We start from the raw sequence: 15,967 nt of genomic DNA on the forward strand, positions 1-15,967 counted from the left end.
AAAAGAACTGGCATTCATTCAAGGAGAAAACATATAGCTTCTTGTTTACTCTTTGTTTAGGCAAATCAGAGAAGCTTTGTTTTAAATGCAGCACATGCAAATTAAATGGACATTGGAAAGAAACTTAATTTTGGGAAGTCAGACTTTTTTTTGGAAATCAGAATTTTTTAAAGATGAAAAACTCTGAAGTCATCTACTCAAATTAATTCATTTTACAGATGAGAAATTGTGTCCCAGGAAGACTGACAGACTTACCAAAGGTCAGAATGCTCATTCAGAGCAGAGCTGAAATTATTATTCAACTCTTCATGGGGTCCCATCTAGTGGGAGAGGCAAGTATTACATAAGAAGTGACATGGATAAATACAATAGGCTCTGGGAGAGAAAAGAGCAGAAGGCCACTCCCAGAGCAGTGATATTTGAGACCTAAAGGTAAATAAACACTAGGCAAGAGGGGAGAAGGAAGAGAGATAGAAGAAAGGAAAAGAATGTTCCAACCAGAATATGAGTGAAGCCCTAGTAGTAAGACAGCTCTCTTCACATAGCTAGAATTTATAACACCAGGAAGTAAAAGGATGGAAATGGCGTCTGACTATGAAGGGCCTTGAAGTCACACTCACTAAAGAGTTTGGACTTCATCCTAAGGGCTCAGGGATGGCTACTGCAGAGATTTAAGAGCAAGAGGATTAGTTTAGAAAGATGTTGCAAGCTACCTGTGGAGAAGGGATTGAACTGAAAAAGCTCATGGGAAGTATCTGTCATCTAGGCAAAGATCAAAGTGGCTGGCTTTTACTAGGGAAGTGGCAGTAAGAATGAAAAAAGGGGGTTAACTCAAAAGGTATTAATTATCTGGTCATTCATTACCATATTTGATGTTAAGAGGTCCACATTTAGAAGGCTGCAAATATCAAGTGCACAACACAGTTATTATGCAAATGAAATTCAAGAACAAACTATAAAAAGAAATTGCAAATCCTAAAAAAATGAGCAATTTTGAGTTCAATGGAAGTTATAATATGAGAATATAATAGGAGAATCAATCACACCCCCCATGCTGAAGAAGGATCAAGGAGAGTTAGACTAAGAATTAAAGAAGGAGGGCTATAAGGATGAGGCCCTGAGTTCAAACTCCAGTGCCACAAGAAAATAAAAATAAAAAAAATTAAGAAGGAAAAGGTAAAGGGACCTACCACAACCCACTTCAAAGGTGAATGAGGTTTGAGTCCATGGACCTAGAGGGCCCCATGGGAAAACTGTTTAAGCTCTGGAACATGTTCTCTCAAATACCCCTACTTATGATCTCAGTAAAGTTAAACATTATATTAAAAAGTTCATAAAGTTTTTAAGGAAAAATAATGACAAAAATTGAGCATGGGAATCAACATATGGAAGTTGCAATTAGTACCTAAATTAACAAAAGAGGCAATACAGAAAGTTTACTTATTTATACTTTTTTTTGGGGGGGGGAAGGATCAGGGTTTTGCTGTGTAGACCAGGTTGGCCTTGAACTCATGATCTCCCATGCCTCAGCCTCTGGAATTACAGACGTGCACCACCATACCCCATTAAAGTGAAGTTTTTTTTAAAGATGTTTTTGTTTCATTCTTCAAGAATTATGAACAGCATTTTCATTATTTTCTATCAAAGAATGGTAAAGTCAGGGTGGGTCTTCTTCTAATGAAAAGCAACCTTTGGTAAGAAGAGCATAGCACGGCCACAAACAGATGGGCAGTGAGCTCAGCCCTGGATTCCCCTTCTCAATCCTGCCAACTCTGAGTTCTGTGCCCTCTGCCGCCTCTGACCTCCTGAGAGGTCAGTGAGATGATATCTGCAAGCACTGCATGACACCTGATTCTCCTGAAACAGGTACAACAGGCCTCCAACGTAGGGGGTGGCCACTGGGTAATTATCTGGGACATTTAACTACTGTCAACTACAGTAATAAAAGAGATTTCACATCATGTTGTTTTAAATAAACCATAATAGCAACACTAAACAAAGACAAGGAATAGTCTGTCTTTTAAATGAGGCACATTAAGAGAATAGGCATGTATAATCCAGAAATGTTTCTGTGGAAAGTTTAAGGAAGAAGTAAATATCTTACCAAGATTTCTTCTGGAAAAAAAGTGAGATGTCCAAGTTAACTACTGACACAGTCCTTGACAGAAAGTGTTTGTAATACACACTTACAAGTGGTTTTTAAATGATCAACATTTTTTATCCTTTTGTTTTAAAGTTCTCCTTTTACTGCATTTTGGCTAACAGAAGTAATCTACCTGATTTTCCAAGTGGCAAATGTATCCAATTTTAGCATTACACTTAAGCAGATCTTACGGACATTTATGTAAAAACGTTTTCACCCCACCTGGCGGAGTGGCTCAACTCATAGAGTGCCTGCCTAGCAAGCATGAAGCCCTGAGTGTAAGTCCCAGTATTTCCCCCTCCGATTGTTTTCACTGGGCAAAGCATACTTAAGTGGTGTACAGAGTTTTAAGTGAAAAATTGAACTGGAACTGAGAGCATGTAGAATTCAGAAGAAAACCCTGCTTCTCTAGGCAAAGGCTGTTCTCTAACGATGTCCAGCTTGGTCAACGGTGCTCTCCACTAAGCTCCTGTGGCCTGTGTTCCAGTAATCTTTAGATTCTCAACCCCTAACAGCAAGTAACAGATGTTCAGGAAATTTTTAATGATAAGAAAATGGGCCATCACAAAACTAAGCACCACACATAAAATTATTTCTCCATTGTAAAAATAGAAAAAAAAAAAGAGTTTTAGAAAGGTGGAAGATTTTGTTCATGGCTTGCACTTCCCACAAAGTTGTCACTAGAACTTGTACCTTCTAATTACCAGTCCGTGTCCATTTCACTTCATCTCCTCTATGAAGACTAAAAGGGACCTGGGGGGGAAGCCTAAAAAGAGTCTTTTTTGTCACCAAACTGGTTACAAGCAAGCACCATCTCTGTCCTAGGGTCTACCACAAGCTCACATGCTAACAGTCTGTGTGCACACCTTATCTCCTTCCGGAGACTTGAGCCATCCAGAGCGAGGAGACTCCGTTTCTTCCCATCCCCTCACAGCACTTCGTATAGGTTTGACTTTCTTGCTATCTCTCATTTACACTGAGTAATTAATCAATGAGTACCCGTGTGTTTCTCTCTGTATTCTTTAGCAATATCTTTAAGAAGGTAAATGCAAATTAAAATGCTCATGAGTGAAATTGAATGGAAAACAAGATCCAAGCTATCAAATAAAGGCAACTGTGAGAAGGATGGAGCAGCCAGCAGAGGGTGTCATATAGTGAATACTTGTCTGTGACTTGCTCAGCTGTCACATTACCACTGGGAATTTTTCTGCCTCTACTCTTATTGAGTGACTCAGTGTGTGCCCAGCAACCCCTTGCATGCAGGCTCTGGAGGACAGGGATGGCAATTATTAAGAAGAAACTTGCTTGCTCAGTCCATGAAAATTGTGACTGTCCAAACAGACTAGAAACTATAAATTTGAGGCTGATGGAGGAAATGGTACCTGGAAGAGATTAACAGCCTGCTCTTTATTCTTTCTTTTTGCCAACCACCAAAAGTATGCCAGGAAAAGGTGGCAAAAAACTTACTTTAAGCAGCCACGTGAGAACTGAGTCACGATACGGAACAAACTTGTTTTTGTTTTTGCCAGCACTCTGATCTGCTAGGGCTGAGATAACCAAACCGAGGGTTGTGAGGGACCTGCATGGTGCAACAAACCACAATAATTACAAAAAATGGAGCATATCAAATGTCACATTTTAGCACAAAGATAGAAAATGAAGATGCCCTTGTACCGGTATGTGAGCAGCACTGGCGTCAGCATTTTGCTGTTCAGTTTGAAAACACAAACTCTAAAGAGCACTTGTCCTTCTAATACTACCCTCAAGCAATAAAAATGATTCACTCAACTTTTTTCATGTTTCCAGATAAAATTTCAGGTCAAAATAATGATACAAATGCTACATATTTTTAAGAAGGAAGCTCAAAACAATATAAGGAATAAAACATTAGCATAAGGGAAAAATTACTTCTATATGATTCAATAACTATGTTCTATAATCTCCAATTGCTCACTAGTGAGTCACTATGTGAACAAATGCACTGAGGAAGAAAATGTAATTTTATCAAAGAACTGGTGGACAAAATATTACTTCATGGGGCCTAGCTTTTTAAACTTGGACAAACACAACAGCCCAATATGGCCAGTACACATGGTATCTGTTCACACAGCAACACATGGGCCAAGGTCAACAACAGCTACCCTCCCAAAGACAAGTATTGTTCTCTTCTATAACTTAGACACACTGGTTTTCAAGCAGACAGTGACTGTGTCCCACAGGGAACAGCAAGCCACAGAGAGAGAGTCCAGGTTGTCAAATTAGGAGTGGGGGGAGAGGCAACAAATATACCATCATCTAGTGGGCAGATGCCAGGAATGATGTTAAAATGCACAGCTCCCTTCCCCCAAGCCAAAATATCACCCAACCTGAAATGTCAATAGAGCTTTTGTGGAGAATCCCTGACTTGACTGAGGCTGTGCTCCTCAGCCCCCTCAAGCATCTCTACAGAACATAACATGAGCTCAGGCCCAGTGAAAATGATAAGAAAAAATCCAAATTATTTATTCATCATTGCCTTAATTGTTCCATAATCATCTTATTTCAATAACCACAGATGTTCCCCTCATTGGCTATTATCTTGATAAAGCAAATCAAGACTGAGCTTCTAGAAAACTTACTTGTTAATGTTGCTGCCCTCCTTGAGTCTATCGCCCGCAGCTCCAGTTTTTGTAGCTCGTTCACTGCCAGCTAAATCTACTAGGCTCAGTTTGCCCACTTTCTCCCCAGATGTCTGAAAAACATTGATACATACCAATAAGCAGCTAAAGAATGCAGAAAGAAGGTTGTCTCTACCAAGTGGGCTTATTATCTCAATCCTTTATTAAATTTATTTGCTATTTTTGCAAAATCATTGTTTTATATAAAACAGTGTAAGAAAACTGTGTAATTTCGAAGAGTAGATTCACATACCTTTACTAATTCAGGTGAGTGAAAGTTAATGACCTCAAGAAAAACAGAGCCTCCAAAATGGGACATTTTGAAAAGGAGACCAATGAAATTTTCAAAGAAAAATACAAACATACTTATAAGATATAAATCTTAATATGATTTGAAACGGTACTTAAATTTTCATAAATATTTACCCATAATCCTAAGGCAAAATGCTACTAGTTTTCTTACTAATGTAAAAAACATTAATCCTTTATACAATAGAAGAATACCTCAAAAACTCAAAATACTTCTTGAAGTTTTTCATCTTATTCACATATAAGAATTCCCCTTTATAATTTCAGTACTATACTCACATTTTTCTAGTTATGACATTTTTTATAGAGATATTTTCTTTATCATACACAAGTAATAGCTTGTACTTCAGCAACAAAATAAGAAATATAGGAAACCAATGCCAAAATTTATAGACTGGATCATTTTTTAAACTTTCCTTTTAAAATATAAACATATTTTTTTCTTTAAAATAAACATGTTGTTAACAAAAGGACATTCAGTTCCCCAAATAAAAAATACTTTTGGCTAACAAAAAAGTCTTCACTATGTTTTTTGTTTTATGCTGAAGAGGAAATAAGAAACAAACAACTTTTTGTTGTTATACTAATCTTACTGCAATGGTCTATTTAAAAAAAGAAAGAAAAAAAACAAAAAGAAAAATATGTTTTCAGCAAATGAAAATCCTGGTGAAATAGAACACTTTGCCAGGGCAATTCTTTTAATTTCTGATATTTGAAACTGATGTGCCCTTGAGAGATGGACACCATAATGAATTATGTAAATCTTCATTTAAAGGGAGAAAACACAAATACACAGGTCAACAGAGAAGTTCTCAATGTGGCAAAGCATTCACTTCTCTAACTCAGATTATTCTTCACAAGGTTCCGAACCAAATCTCAAAAACTGTTCTATAAAAACTAGTCACTTTACAGTACACTCTTGGTATCTATGAATATGTGGTTCCACGGACACCATCAATGAGGAGAAACCACAAATGCTCAGATGCATAGAGTTCAGTACTTAAAATTACTCAAATGTACTTATACCATATGTATAATAGGTTCTGAGAATCTGTAACTGGAAGCCACATAGAGTAGGCTACTTACTGTCACCGAAATTATTGTTGTGCACATTAATGCTGCTCACTGAAAATTAAAGCTCAATTTATGCTCTTTATCTCGAATACTGTGGATGCTTGACTCATTTTTCCCATAGTGCCACCAACTTCCGCTAAAGGCATGCTGCCTTTCAACAAATCTACAGTGTTGACTCTATCACTCAAAATCAGCATATCACATGCCCTTTTTGGCTTGGGAGGATAACCATAACTTTCACCTTGCTTTTTGGGTACCATTTGCTTTTGGAGAGATATTTTTTATTAAGGACAGGAAAGACTCAGAAGATCACACAATGACTTAAACATAACTGATGATAACACAGGACTGACAGAAAGTCTCTGCATCATTAAGATGTGTAATGTATACGTGAGAATTTTAAATTTTTGTTTTTGACATTTCTTTTGATTTTTAGATTTTCTTAGTATTTTTGATGGTACTTGGTCAAAACTGCATGTAATAAACCCACAGATAAGGTGGGCTTACTATATAACACAATTTCCCCAAAGCAAGTGACTCCTACTCCTGGCTTTGAGCAGACAGTAACAGCGCAAACCCGCACCATCACATGCTGCTGTGGCTGGACTGGGAAGCAGCCTGCATAACTTTGGCTCTACCTTCCTCTAGGTGGACAGGGTGGGGAGCCAAGGCCTGTGTCTCTCAGACTCGCTTGCAGCCAGAGCTCAGGATGTGAAGTACGTTCTGTCAATCAGATCTTCCTGCTAAAGAGCTGAAAAGCAGAAGTGAGTGAAGAGTCCCTTTGGCCTTTCTACAGGCAAGCAGATGGTGAAATCTGCATTCTCCAGCTTCCAGAGTAGTAAGAGGCAGGTGTATCAACAGAGCAATTTCTTTATTCCTGCTTTCTGGTCACAGCTGTGGAATGGACCTTGAACCATTTGAGGGTATCTTCAAAGATGGCACCATCCTAGTGAGCCAGATCTGTGCATTCCTGGGCATTATTCCTAAGATTCAGGTTGGAAGCCTCTCCTCAGCTATTCCAACAACTCCGCAGTACCTCATTCCCTACATTAAATCCCTGTCTATTTACCTAGAGTGGCTTCTGCTTCTTGTCCAGAGTCCTAATTGATACATAAGGAACTAAGGAGCTTTAATTCATCTAATATTTAAACTTTTTTTGTTAGAAGCTAACAAAAGCTTAAACATCTGAACACCTACCCCAGACTTCACATCATAGAGAGTATGTGTGAGGGTGATTTTGAAGACCGCATGGGATCGGCTACTCTCCTCATTCATGTTGGTTGCAGCAACTGTACGAGACTTGTTACCCTCAGACATCAGAGACTCAATATCCTAAGTGGAAACAGGTCACAGACACACATCTCATCATCTATATAATGAACATTAAAACTCCCTAATACTTATGAAATACAACACGTTTCGTTACATAAGTCAGCCACATTTGTAGTTTACATTTTGTTTTCCAATCAAAATTAAACCCTATAGGATACAGTAGTTATACTATCTCTGAAGCTCATCTCAAACACAGTACTTTCTGTAGGTACAGAAGAGAGTGGCAGCTTTGACTCAGAAAAGTTTAGAAGCTATACATTTGAGTCATACAAGATAGACAAATATGCCATGCCAATACTCATCTACTTTAGAAATTTGAATGGGCACGGTGGTGCATGCTTGCAATCCCAGACTCAGGAGGCAAAGGCAAGAGGGTGGCAAAATCAAGACCAACCTGGGCTACATATAGTGAAACCCTGTCTCAAAAAAGCAAAAGGGAATCAACTTGGGATGTAACACATTTGTACATGGAAGCAATGCTAGGAATCTCTCTGTATAGCTATCCTTATCTCAACTAGCAAAAATGCTTTGTCTTACTTATTATTGCTTATACTTTCTCTTCAACAAAATTAGAGATAAGAGCAGAACAGATTCTGCCTGGAAGGGATGGGGGGAGAGAGAGGGGATGTGGGGGGTAGAGGGGAGAAATGGCCCAAACAATGTATGCACATATAAATAAAAAAAAATTAAAAAAAAAAAAAAAAAAGCAAAAGGACTGGCTAGGTGCATGGCAAGACCCATGGCAAGGGGTACAGTACTTGCCTAGCAATCGCAAGTCCCCAAATTCAAACTCCAGTGTCTCCAAAAAAAGAAATAATAAAATTTAAAAAAAAGCCTAGCATCTCTAATTATAAAAACATAAAACAAATTACATTATATAAGCACACAAAAAATAACTTGTAACCCCTTCACCCAGGCATGCTACTACCAACAACCTTGCTACATCTTAAAAATAAGAACATCAAGAGATCAAGTCTCTTCACAGATTTTCTATTTGGTTGCTATTACTGTTAAAATGGAAATAACATAATACAATAAAAAAAGCACGAAAGTTTCATTTTTACAAATGTTATAAGATCTAAAACACTTAGTCAATCTGAATTTTAGTTTCATTAGTAACAACACGGACCTATAAAATATCCACCTGGGCTGGAGAATGTAGTTCAATGGTAGTGTGCTTGCTTCCTTGACCAAGGCCCTGGGTTTAGTTCCCAGCACCACAATAAATACATCATACATACATACATACATACATATATACATACATACATATGGACGTACGTACATATATGAATGAATGAAAATAAAATCATCTACCATATAAAGATTTTAATGAGGAAGAAAGATAATGTGCATGAAAGAGCTATCTAGTCTACTAGATACTATACAGTCTACTCTTCTCCCCAGTGAAGGAATCCTAGCTTTAACTAAGTACACTGTGGCACAGCTAAAAGACCACATTTCCCAGATGCCCCTAGCAGCTAAGCCTGGCCATGTGATTAAGTTTTACTGAATGAGAACTAGACCATTCAGGCCATTCCCTCCTTAACGGAAGAGTCTTAAGAGTCTTCTTGAACTCAGACAACACTCACTGGTATTATGGCATCTATCTGTAAGGTTGGGTGGTTTAACTATGTCCCTAACACCTTGAAGCCACCATACCACTACTGGAGTGCCCAGCTCCAGACTTCTTTTAAACAAAAGCCTTGTTTAAATCACCACTCATTTTTTCACTCATTTGCTTGAATGTAGCCATCATATTCCCAGGCATTTTCTAGACACTAAGGACACATATGAATGAAACAGATAATGATTCATGCTTCAAAACCTTAAGTCTTGTCATATTTTTATAGCATGAAAAGGAATGTTTAAGGAGTAAACAAAGTAAAATCACTAACCGCAAAAAAGGTTTAAGAAGACCCCAGATATACCTTAAAGACCCAAAAAACTCTACTCAGAAGCTTCTAGACATCATCAATAGCTATAGCAAGGTAGCAGGATATAAAATCAACATAGAAAAATCATTAGCATTTCTATACACTAACAATGAGCAAACTGAAAAAGAATGTATGAAAACAATTCCATTTACAATAGCCTCAAAAAAAATCAAATACCTAGGTGTAAACCTAACAAAAGATGTGAAAGACCTCTACAAGGAAAACTATACACTTCTGAAGAAAGAGATTGAGGAAGGCTATAGAAAGTGCTCATGGATTGGTAGAATCAACATAGTAAAAATGTCTATACTCCCAAAAGTAATCTACATGTTTAATGCAATTCCCATCAAAATTCCAATGACATTCATTAAAGAGATTGAAAAATCTTCTGTTAAATTTATATGGAAACACAAGAGGCCACGAATAGCCAAGGCAATACTCAGTCAAAAGAACAATGCAGGAGGTATCACAATACCTGACTTCAAACTATATTACAAAGCATTAACAATAAAAACAGCATGGTACTGGCACAAAAACAGACATAAAGACCAGTGGAACAGAATAGAGGACCCAGATATGAACCCACACAACTATAACCAACTTGTCTTTGACAAAGGAGCTAAAAATATACGATGGAGAAATAGCAGCCTCTTCAACAAAAACTGCTGGGAAAACTGGTTAGCAGTCTGCAAAAAAATGAAACTAGATCCATGTATATCACCCTATACCAAGATTAATTCAAAATGGATCAAGGATCTTAATATCAGACCACAAACTCTAAAGTTGATACAGGAAAGAGTAGGAAATACTCTGGAGTTAGTAGGTATAGGTAAGAACTTTCTCAATGAAACCCCAGCAGCACAGCAGCTAAGAGATAGCATAGATAAATGGGACCTCATAAAACTAAAAAGCGTCTGTTCATCAAAAGAAATGGTCTCTAAACTGAAGAGAACACCCACAGAGTGGGAGAAAATATTTGCCAACTATACATCAGACAAAGGTCTGATAACCAGAATATATAGGGAACTTAAAAAACTAAATTCTCCCAAAATTAATGAACCAATAAAGAAATGGGCAAGTGAACTAAACAGAACTTTCTCAAAAGAAGAAATTCAAATGGCCAAAACACACATGAAAAAATGCTCACCATCTCTAGCAATAAAGGAAATGCAAATTAAAACCACACTAAGATTCCACCTCACCCCTGTTAGAATAGCCATCATCAGCAACACCACCAACAACAGGTGTTGGCGAGGATGCGGGGAAAAAGGAACCCTCTTACACTGTTGGTGGGAATGTAGACTAGTACAACCACTCTGGAAAAAAATTTGGAGGCTACTTAAAAAGCTAGACATCGATCTACCATTTGATCCAGCAATACCACTCTTGGGGATATACCCAAAAGACTGTTACTCCAGAGGCACCTGCACATCCATGTTTATTGCGGCACTATTCACAATAGCCAAGTTATGGAAACAGCCAAGATGCCCCAGCACTGACGAATGGATTAAGAAAATGTGGTATCTATACACAATGGAATTTTATGCAGCCATGAAGAAGAACGAAATGTTATCATTCGCTGGTAAATGGATGGAATTGGAGAACATCATTCTGAGTGAGGTTAGCCTGGCTCAAAAGACCAAAAATCGTATGTTCTCCCTCATATGCGGACATTAGATCAAGGGCAAACAAAACAAGGGGATTGGACTATGAGCACATGATAAAAGCGAAAGCACACAAGGGAGGGGTGAGGATAGGTAAGACACCTAAAAAACTAGCTAGCATTTGTTGCCCTTAATGCAGAGAAACTAAAGCAGATACCTTAAAAGCAACTGAGGCCAATAGGAAAAGGGGACCAGGTACTAGAGAAAAGGTTAGATCAAAAAGAATTAACCTAGAAGGTAACACCCACGCACAGGAAATCAATGTGAGTCAATGCCCTGTATAGCTATCCTTATCTCAACCAGCAAAAACCCTTGTTCCTTCCTATTATTGCTTATACTCTCTCTACAACAAAATTAGAAATAAGGGCAAAATAGTTTTGCTGGGTATTGAGGGGGTGGGGGGAAGAGGGAGGGGGTGGAGTGGGTGGTAAGGGAGGGGGTGGGGGCAGGGGGGGAGAAATGACCCAAGCCTTGTATGCACATATGAATAATAAAAGAAAATAAATAAATAAATAAATAAAAAGAAGACCCCAGAATGGAAAAATAAACAACAAAAGGTAAAATTCAATTTTTTAGATCCTGCCGAACCCATTTTAGATCCATTAAGTGAGACAATCCCGAGGCTTAATTTGAAAGCTGCATCACGTATAACCCATATCTAAGGTTTTTTTAAAAATAAAAAGACATTTATTAAGTGATCCTAGTGTAAAATTAAATTTTAAAAAGTAAAAAATTAAACTAAAATAAAATAAACAACAATTAAATTTAAGTGACTCATGTAAAGGATGTTGTTACCTTATAGCTTGTGACAGCCAGTTTAGAAAGTCCATCCACATAGGGTCCCAACACACTATGTTCTCTGACTTTCAATGTTTGACGGCTTCTGTTCATGAGAAAGAAGGAAACAATTTGTTAACAATAACCTCTTTTTTTTAATTAAAAAAAAAGGACTGAACTTGGTTTCATAAGAAATACATACTTAATTCAAGAAAGACCCCACATAAATAAAACCAACTGACTTGATCTCTGAAGAATTTAAGCCGAACTTCAAAATCTTCACTGCGAAGAAAAACTTCATAATGTAGTAAACTATCACATCACTCAAAAGGGTAAACTGTGGGATGTCTATTTATTACCACAAAGAATGCAGAGTCAAATAAATATGAAAAATCTGCTTGTCATATCACAGAATGTGGCACAAAGATATAAATTCAAAAATGTTAACTGTGCAAGAAAGGAAAACTACAGATGCAACCTAATCATGAACAAAAACAACAAATTGAATTTCATAAAGATTTAAAAACATAATTCCACTGGACTTATTTTAGGCTTTCCAGGTTGTTTTACTAATAGGGGAAAAAAATCTATGCACTACCTCATTGACAGACTAAAGGGAGGGGGAAAGAATGATCATTTCAATAAATGCATCAAAGAGAATTCAATACAATGAAAATTAAATATTCATTCATAATTTAAAAAAATAAACCTCTTAGCAAGGAAGGAACTAACAAACCCAGCAAGGGCATCTGCTGCAGACCTAGGAGGACACACAGCACACTTAATGCTATAATCCAAAAAATCCCAAGTTCCAGTTAGGAGGAGTAAGTTCTTGAGACCATCTCACAGGATGCTAACTGGTCAATCACTACGTAATGTACATTTTTAAATTGCTAAGAGAGCACACTTTAAGTGTTCACACTACACAAAAAATAAGTAAGCTGACAGATATGTTAATTAGCTTGATACAGCCATTCCACAATACACATAAAGTATACATATAAGAAAACATTCTACTAAGCCCCATAGATATAATAATTATTTCCCAGTTAAATAAAATTTTAAAAAAGAATATTTGCTAACAATAGGACTTCAGTGATTATGTTCTTTGACTTATCTGTACTTTATACTGTGAATGTGTTCACTTTGACTATATAGATACTGTCTTCTTTCAACAAACAATGAATTAGAATCCTCAAAATTCTGTGGTTGCATTTTGATGCCTACAAAAGAAGACACACACTCCTCAGCTTCATACACATACTACTTTATAGTCTTCTCTTGGCTTCTTTTGGCTCAAATTCTCCTAATCCTTGCTATAAGTCAGGATTAGTTTATGTTTGTCTGTTCTTTAATAGACTTTGGGCTCCAGAAGAGCAAGAATGATATCTTATTAGTTTTGTAGACTGAAATTTCTAGCACAATTTTCTGGCACATAAGGGTCACTCAGGGAATTTTAAATAAACTTGGCTGATAAAGTGAAAATGAGAATATGGAGATAAAGAGGACTCTAAATGTGTTGGCAATGTCTAAATGTGGAGACAGAGTGCTGGCAATAAAATAAGGCAGGAGGAGAAAGGAAGGAACAGTGGCAAAAAAGATGAACAATGAACAACCAGCACAGAAACTGGAATCCCACGTCTCCCATGTTATACATGGCAAGGAAAACAAGCAGAGGTATTAAGTTGAGATAATTACTAGTTATAGAGTAACCTTTCATGTAAGCAACAGCACCAAGGAATGAGGAAATGGCTTTTAAATCCAAACTGCTTATTGCCCTCTAATATACTATCACTTAGAATGTTCTAATGATTTGGAATCTTCTAGGATCCTGAGACCAACTTACAATATCACATATTGCTACATGACTGGAGATGAAGTCAGATCATCACAAAATACTATGTGACTGGAGATGAAGTAACATAGAACAAAATTTGATTTACTTCTTCCACATGAATGGTTCTCACCTAACTTCTCAGTGGGCCAACTCCTACTCACCATAAAATTCCTCAAGTACCCTCTATACAGTCTTCTCTTCTGCTCTGGGCAAAATCAGTAATTCCCACTTTGCTCTCTATTTTGTGTTAGCCTGAAGTGAAAAGCAGACTTCATTGTGCTATAATTATTTGTTCACAAAACTCACTCTGTCCACTCTGTGAGCTCTTCCTCTGAATTGTACGTTGTTTGACATATATTTGTTAAGTGAAGTTTGTATAGAAACACAAAGCTCCAATTTAGTCTCCCTATAAAGGCCTGAAGATCATTATCATTTTTTTGGCAGTACTGGAGGTTGTACTCTGAACCTCATACTTGCAAGGCAGGTGCTCCACCACTTGAGTCACTCTGCCAGCCCTTTTAGCACTGGTTATTTTTGCTTTATGTCGGGGCTAGCATGTAACTGCTATCCTCCTATTTGTGCTTCCCTACATAGCTAGAATGACAGCCATGTACCACTGTACCCAGTGAGATAGGGATCTCCCAAACTTTTGCCCAGGCTGGCTTTGAATCAAAATCCTACTGATCTCTGCCTCCAAAGTAGCTAGGATTATAGGCTTGAGACCATGCCTGGCCTGAATATCATTATCTTTGTCAAAGAAAAATGAAAATGAGGAGCTGAGAAGTTCTGTTTTCTCTTGATTGAACATAACTATGATTTGTTGTTTCTCAGGCCATCTTTCCTTGATCATCTTCCTCATCCAAACATAACTTACTCTTCTGAACTCTGTCTTGTGCACTTGTAAGCCTTAGCCAGACTGACTCTCTGACCTTGCTAACGCTGTTTTTATATCACAAGCCATGGCTGTGGTCATATTCATAGGCTCTCTCTTTTCCCTCCTCTTCCTCTCCCCACTGTTGCACTCTGTAAAATCTGAACTCAGGAGCTCTGTGCAGTGATTAGGTTTCCTCAGCAAGTTCAGTTTTGGCAGCAAGGTCAGCATGACAACTCTAATGCTTCTGAGCCACTTCTTTTTCAAGGTCAGTGCCATGAAATCAGGGGCACTTTTCCTTCCTCCTAGAAAGCTTTAAAATTAACTGTCCTAAAGACCAGGCTCCAAAACTCTGATTTTGCCTCTCCCTCTCTTTACACACTGCAAACCAACTGCTGAAATGTATTGGCTTAAAGAATAAAAAACAAATTGTTTAAGGCTATCAGTTATGCTGATGCTAAATGACTACTTAGCACAATGTATTTTTTGCTGGTGGTTTTGGGTGAATCTGAAAATAGCAGTATGACATAAGCACAACCCTACTCAATCACTTTTCCCTGCCCTAAATGCCTCTCTCATATGCCCAAAAACAGGCGATGAGAAGCTATTCCATGTAATGAAAAATAAATCACAAAGACCACAAGTAGATGATTCTCCACTGCAGTTCAATAAACAAATTTCACGTATGTAGTCTGCTTGCCCAGAATGCTGCAACACTAAAGTCTCAAAGACCTTTACCCTTTGGGATCAAGAAGATCTCGAACTTTTTCATTATAAATTTCCATGTAGGACACTTCTACTTTAAAACTCTGCTCCTCATTTTCCTCTTTCTGGGTTCGTTCAAAGAGGCTACTACAGAGTCTTGGGATTAGTCCAGGTTGGTCAGCTGTGCCCATCATGGTATAAGATTTTCCAGACCCTGAAAAAAGGAAGTCAGAATTATTACTGCCTCTTTGAGAAGATAATTATATAACTTCTTTCCATTGCTCATAATAAACTGCTAGCACTTAGTAAATGCCCAAAATATAGTAAGAAATGTGTTCAAATATAATGAGACTAAAAACACACAGACGTTGTCTTATTACAAATGTGAAATAAACAGGGGAAATCCATATAGTTGATACTACGATGTCTGCTCCAACCACTAACCTAGCACAAAAAGTTTAGGTTATTCCTACAGGCCACCAACAAATTAACTTACTACCTCCCTCTGGCAATAGTGTATGAACCAAAGAATAATCTTTTTGTAATATAAAATTATTTTCTCCATTGTACTAGAAATATATGTTTATTAAAGAAAATTCAGAAGCCAGGCGTGGTGATGCATGCCTGTAATCCCAGCACTTGGGAGGCTGAAGCAGGAGGA

General features: G+C 37.5%; 1 protein-coding gene across 3 annotated transcripts in view; it reads right to left on the reverse strand.

Annotated features, from left to right (window-relative positions):
- The window catches only part of Kif13b (kinesin family member 13B), a 170,163-nt gene that overhangs the window by 96,553 nt on the left and 57,643 nt on the right, over positions 1 to 15,967 (reverse strand). For all 3 annotated transcript variants that reach the window (XR_012441576.1, XM_074055244.1, XM_074055243.1), the window contains exons 6-10: positions 15,340 to 15,520; positions 11,912 to 11,999; positions 7,381 to 7,515; positions 4,762 to 4,874; positions 3,611 to 3,722 (exon numbers count right to left, since the gene is read on the reverse strand). Coding sequence is in view for 2 of the 3 variants with exons in the window: in XM_074055244.1 (XP_073911345.1) it covers positions 3,611 to 3,722; positions 4,762 to 4,874; positions 7,381 to 7,515; positions 11,912 to 11,999; positions 15,340 to 15,520 (629 nt within the window). In the remaining variant the exon portion in view is untranslated. The remainder of the gene's footprint in view (positions 1 to 3,610; positions 3,723 to 4,761; positions 4,875 to 7,380; positions 7,516 to 11,911; positions 12,000 to 15,339; positions 15,521 to 15,967) is intronic.

This window comes from Castor canadensis, chromosome 14, assembly GCF_047511655.1.
Source record: "Castor canadensis chromosome 14, mCasCan1.hap1v2, whole genome shotgun sequence".
In the NCBI taxonomy this organism is placed as follows: Eukaryota; Metazoa; Chordata; class Mammalia; order Rodentia; family Castoridae; genus Castor; species Castor canadensis.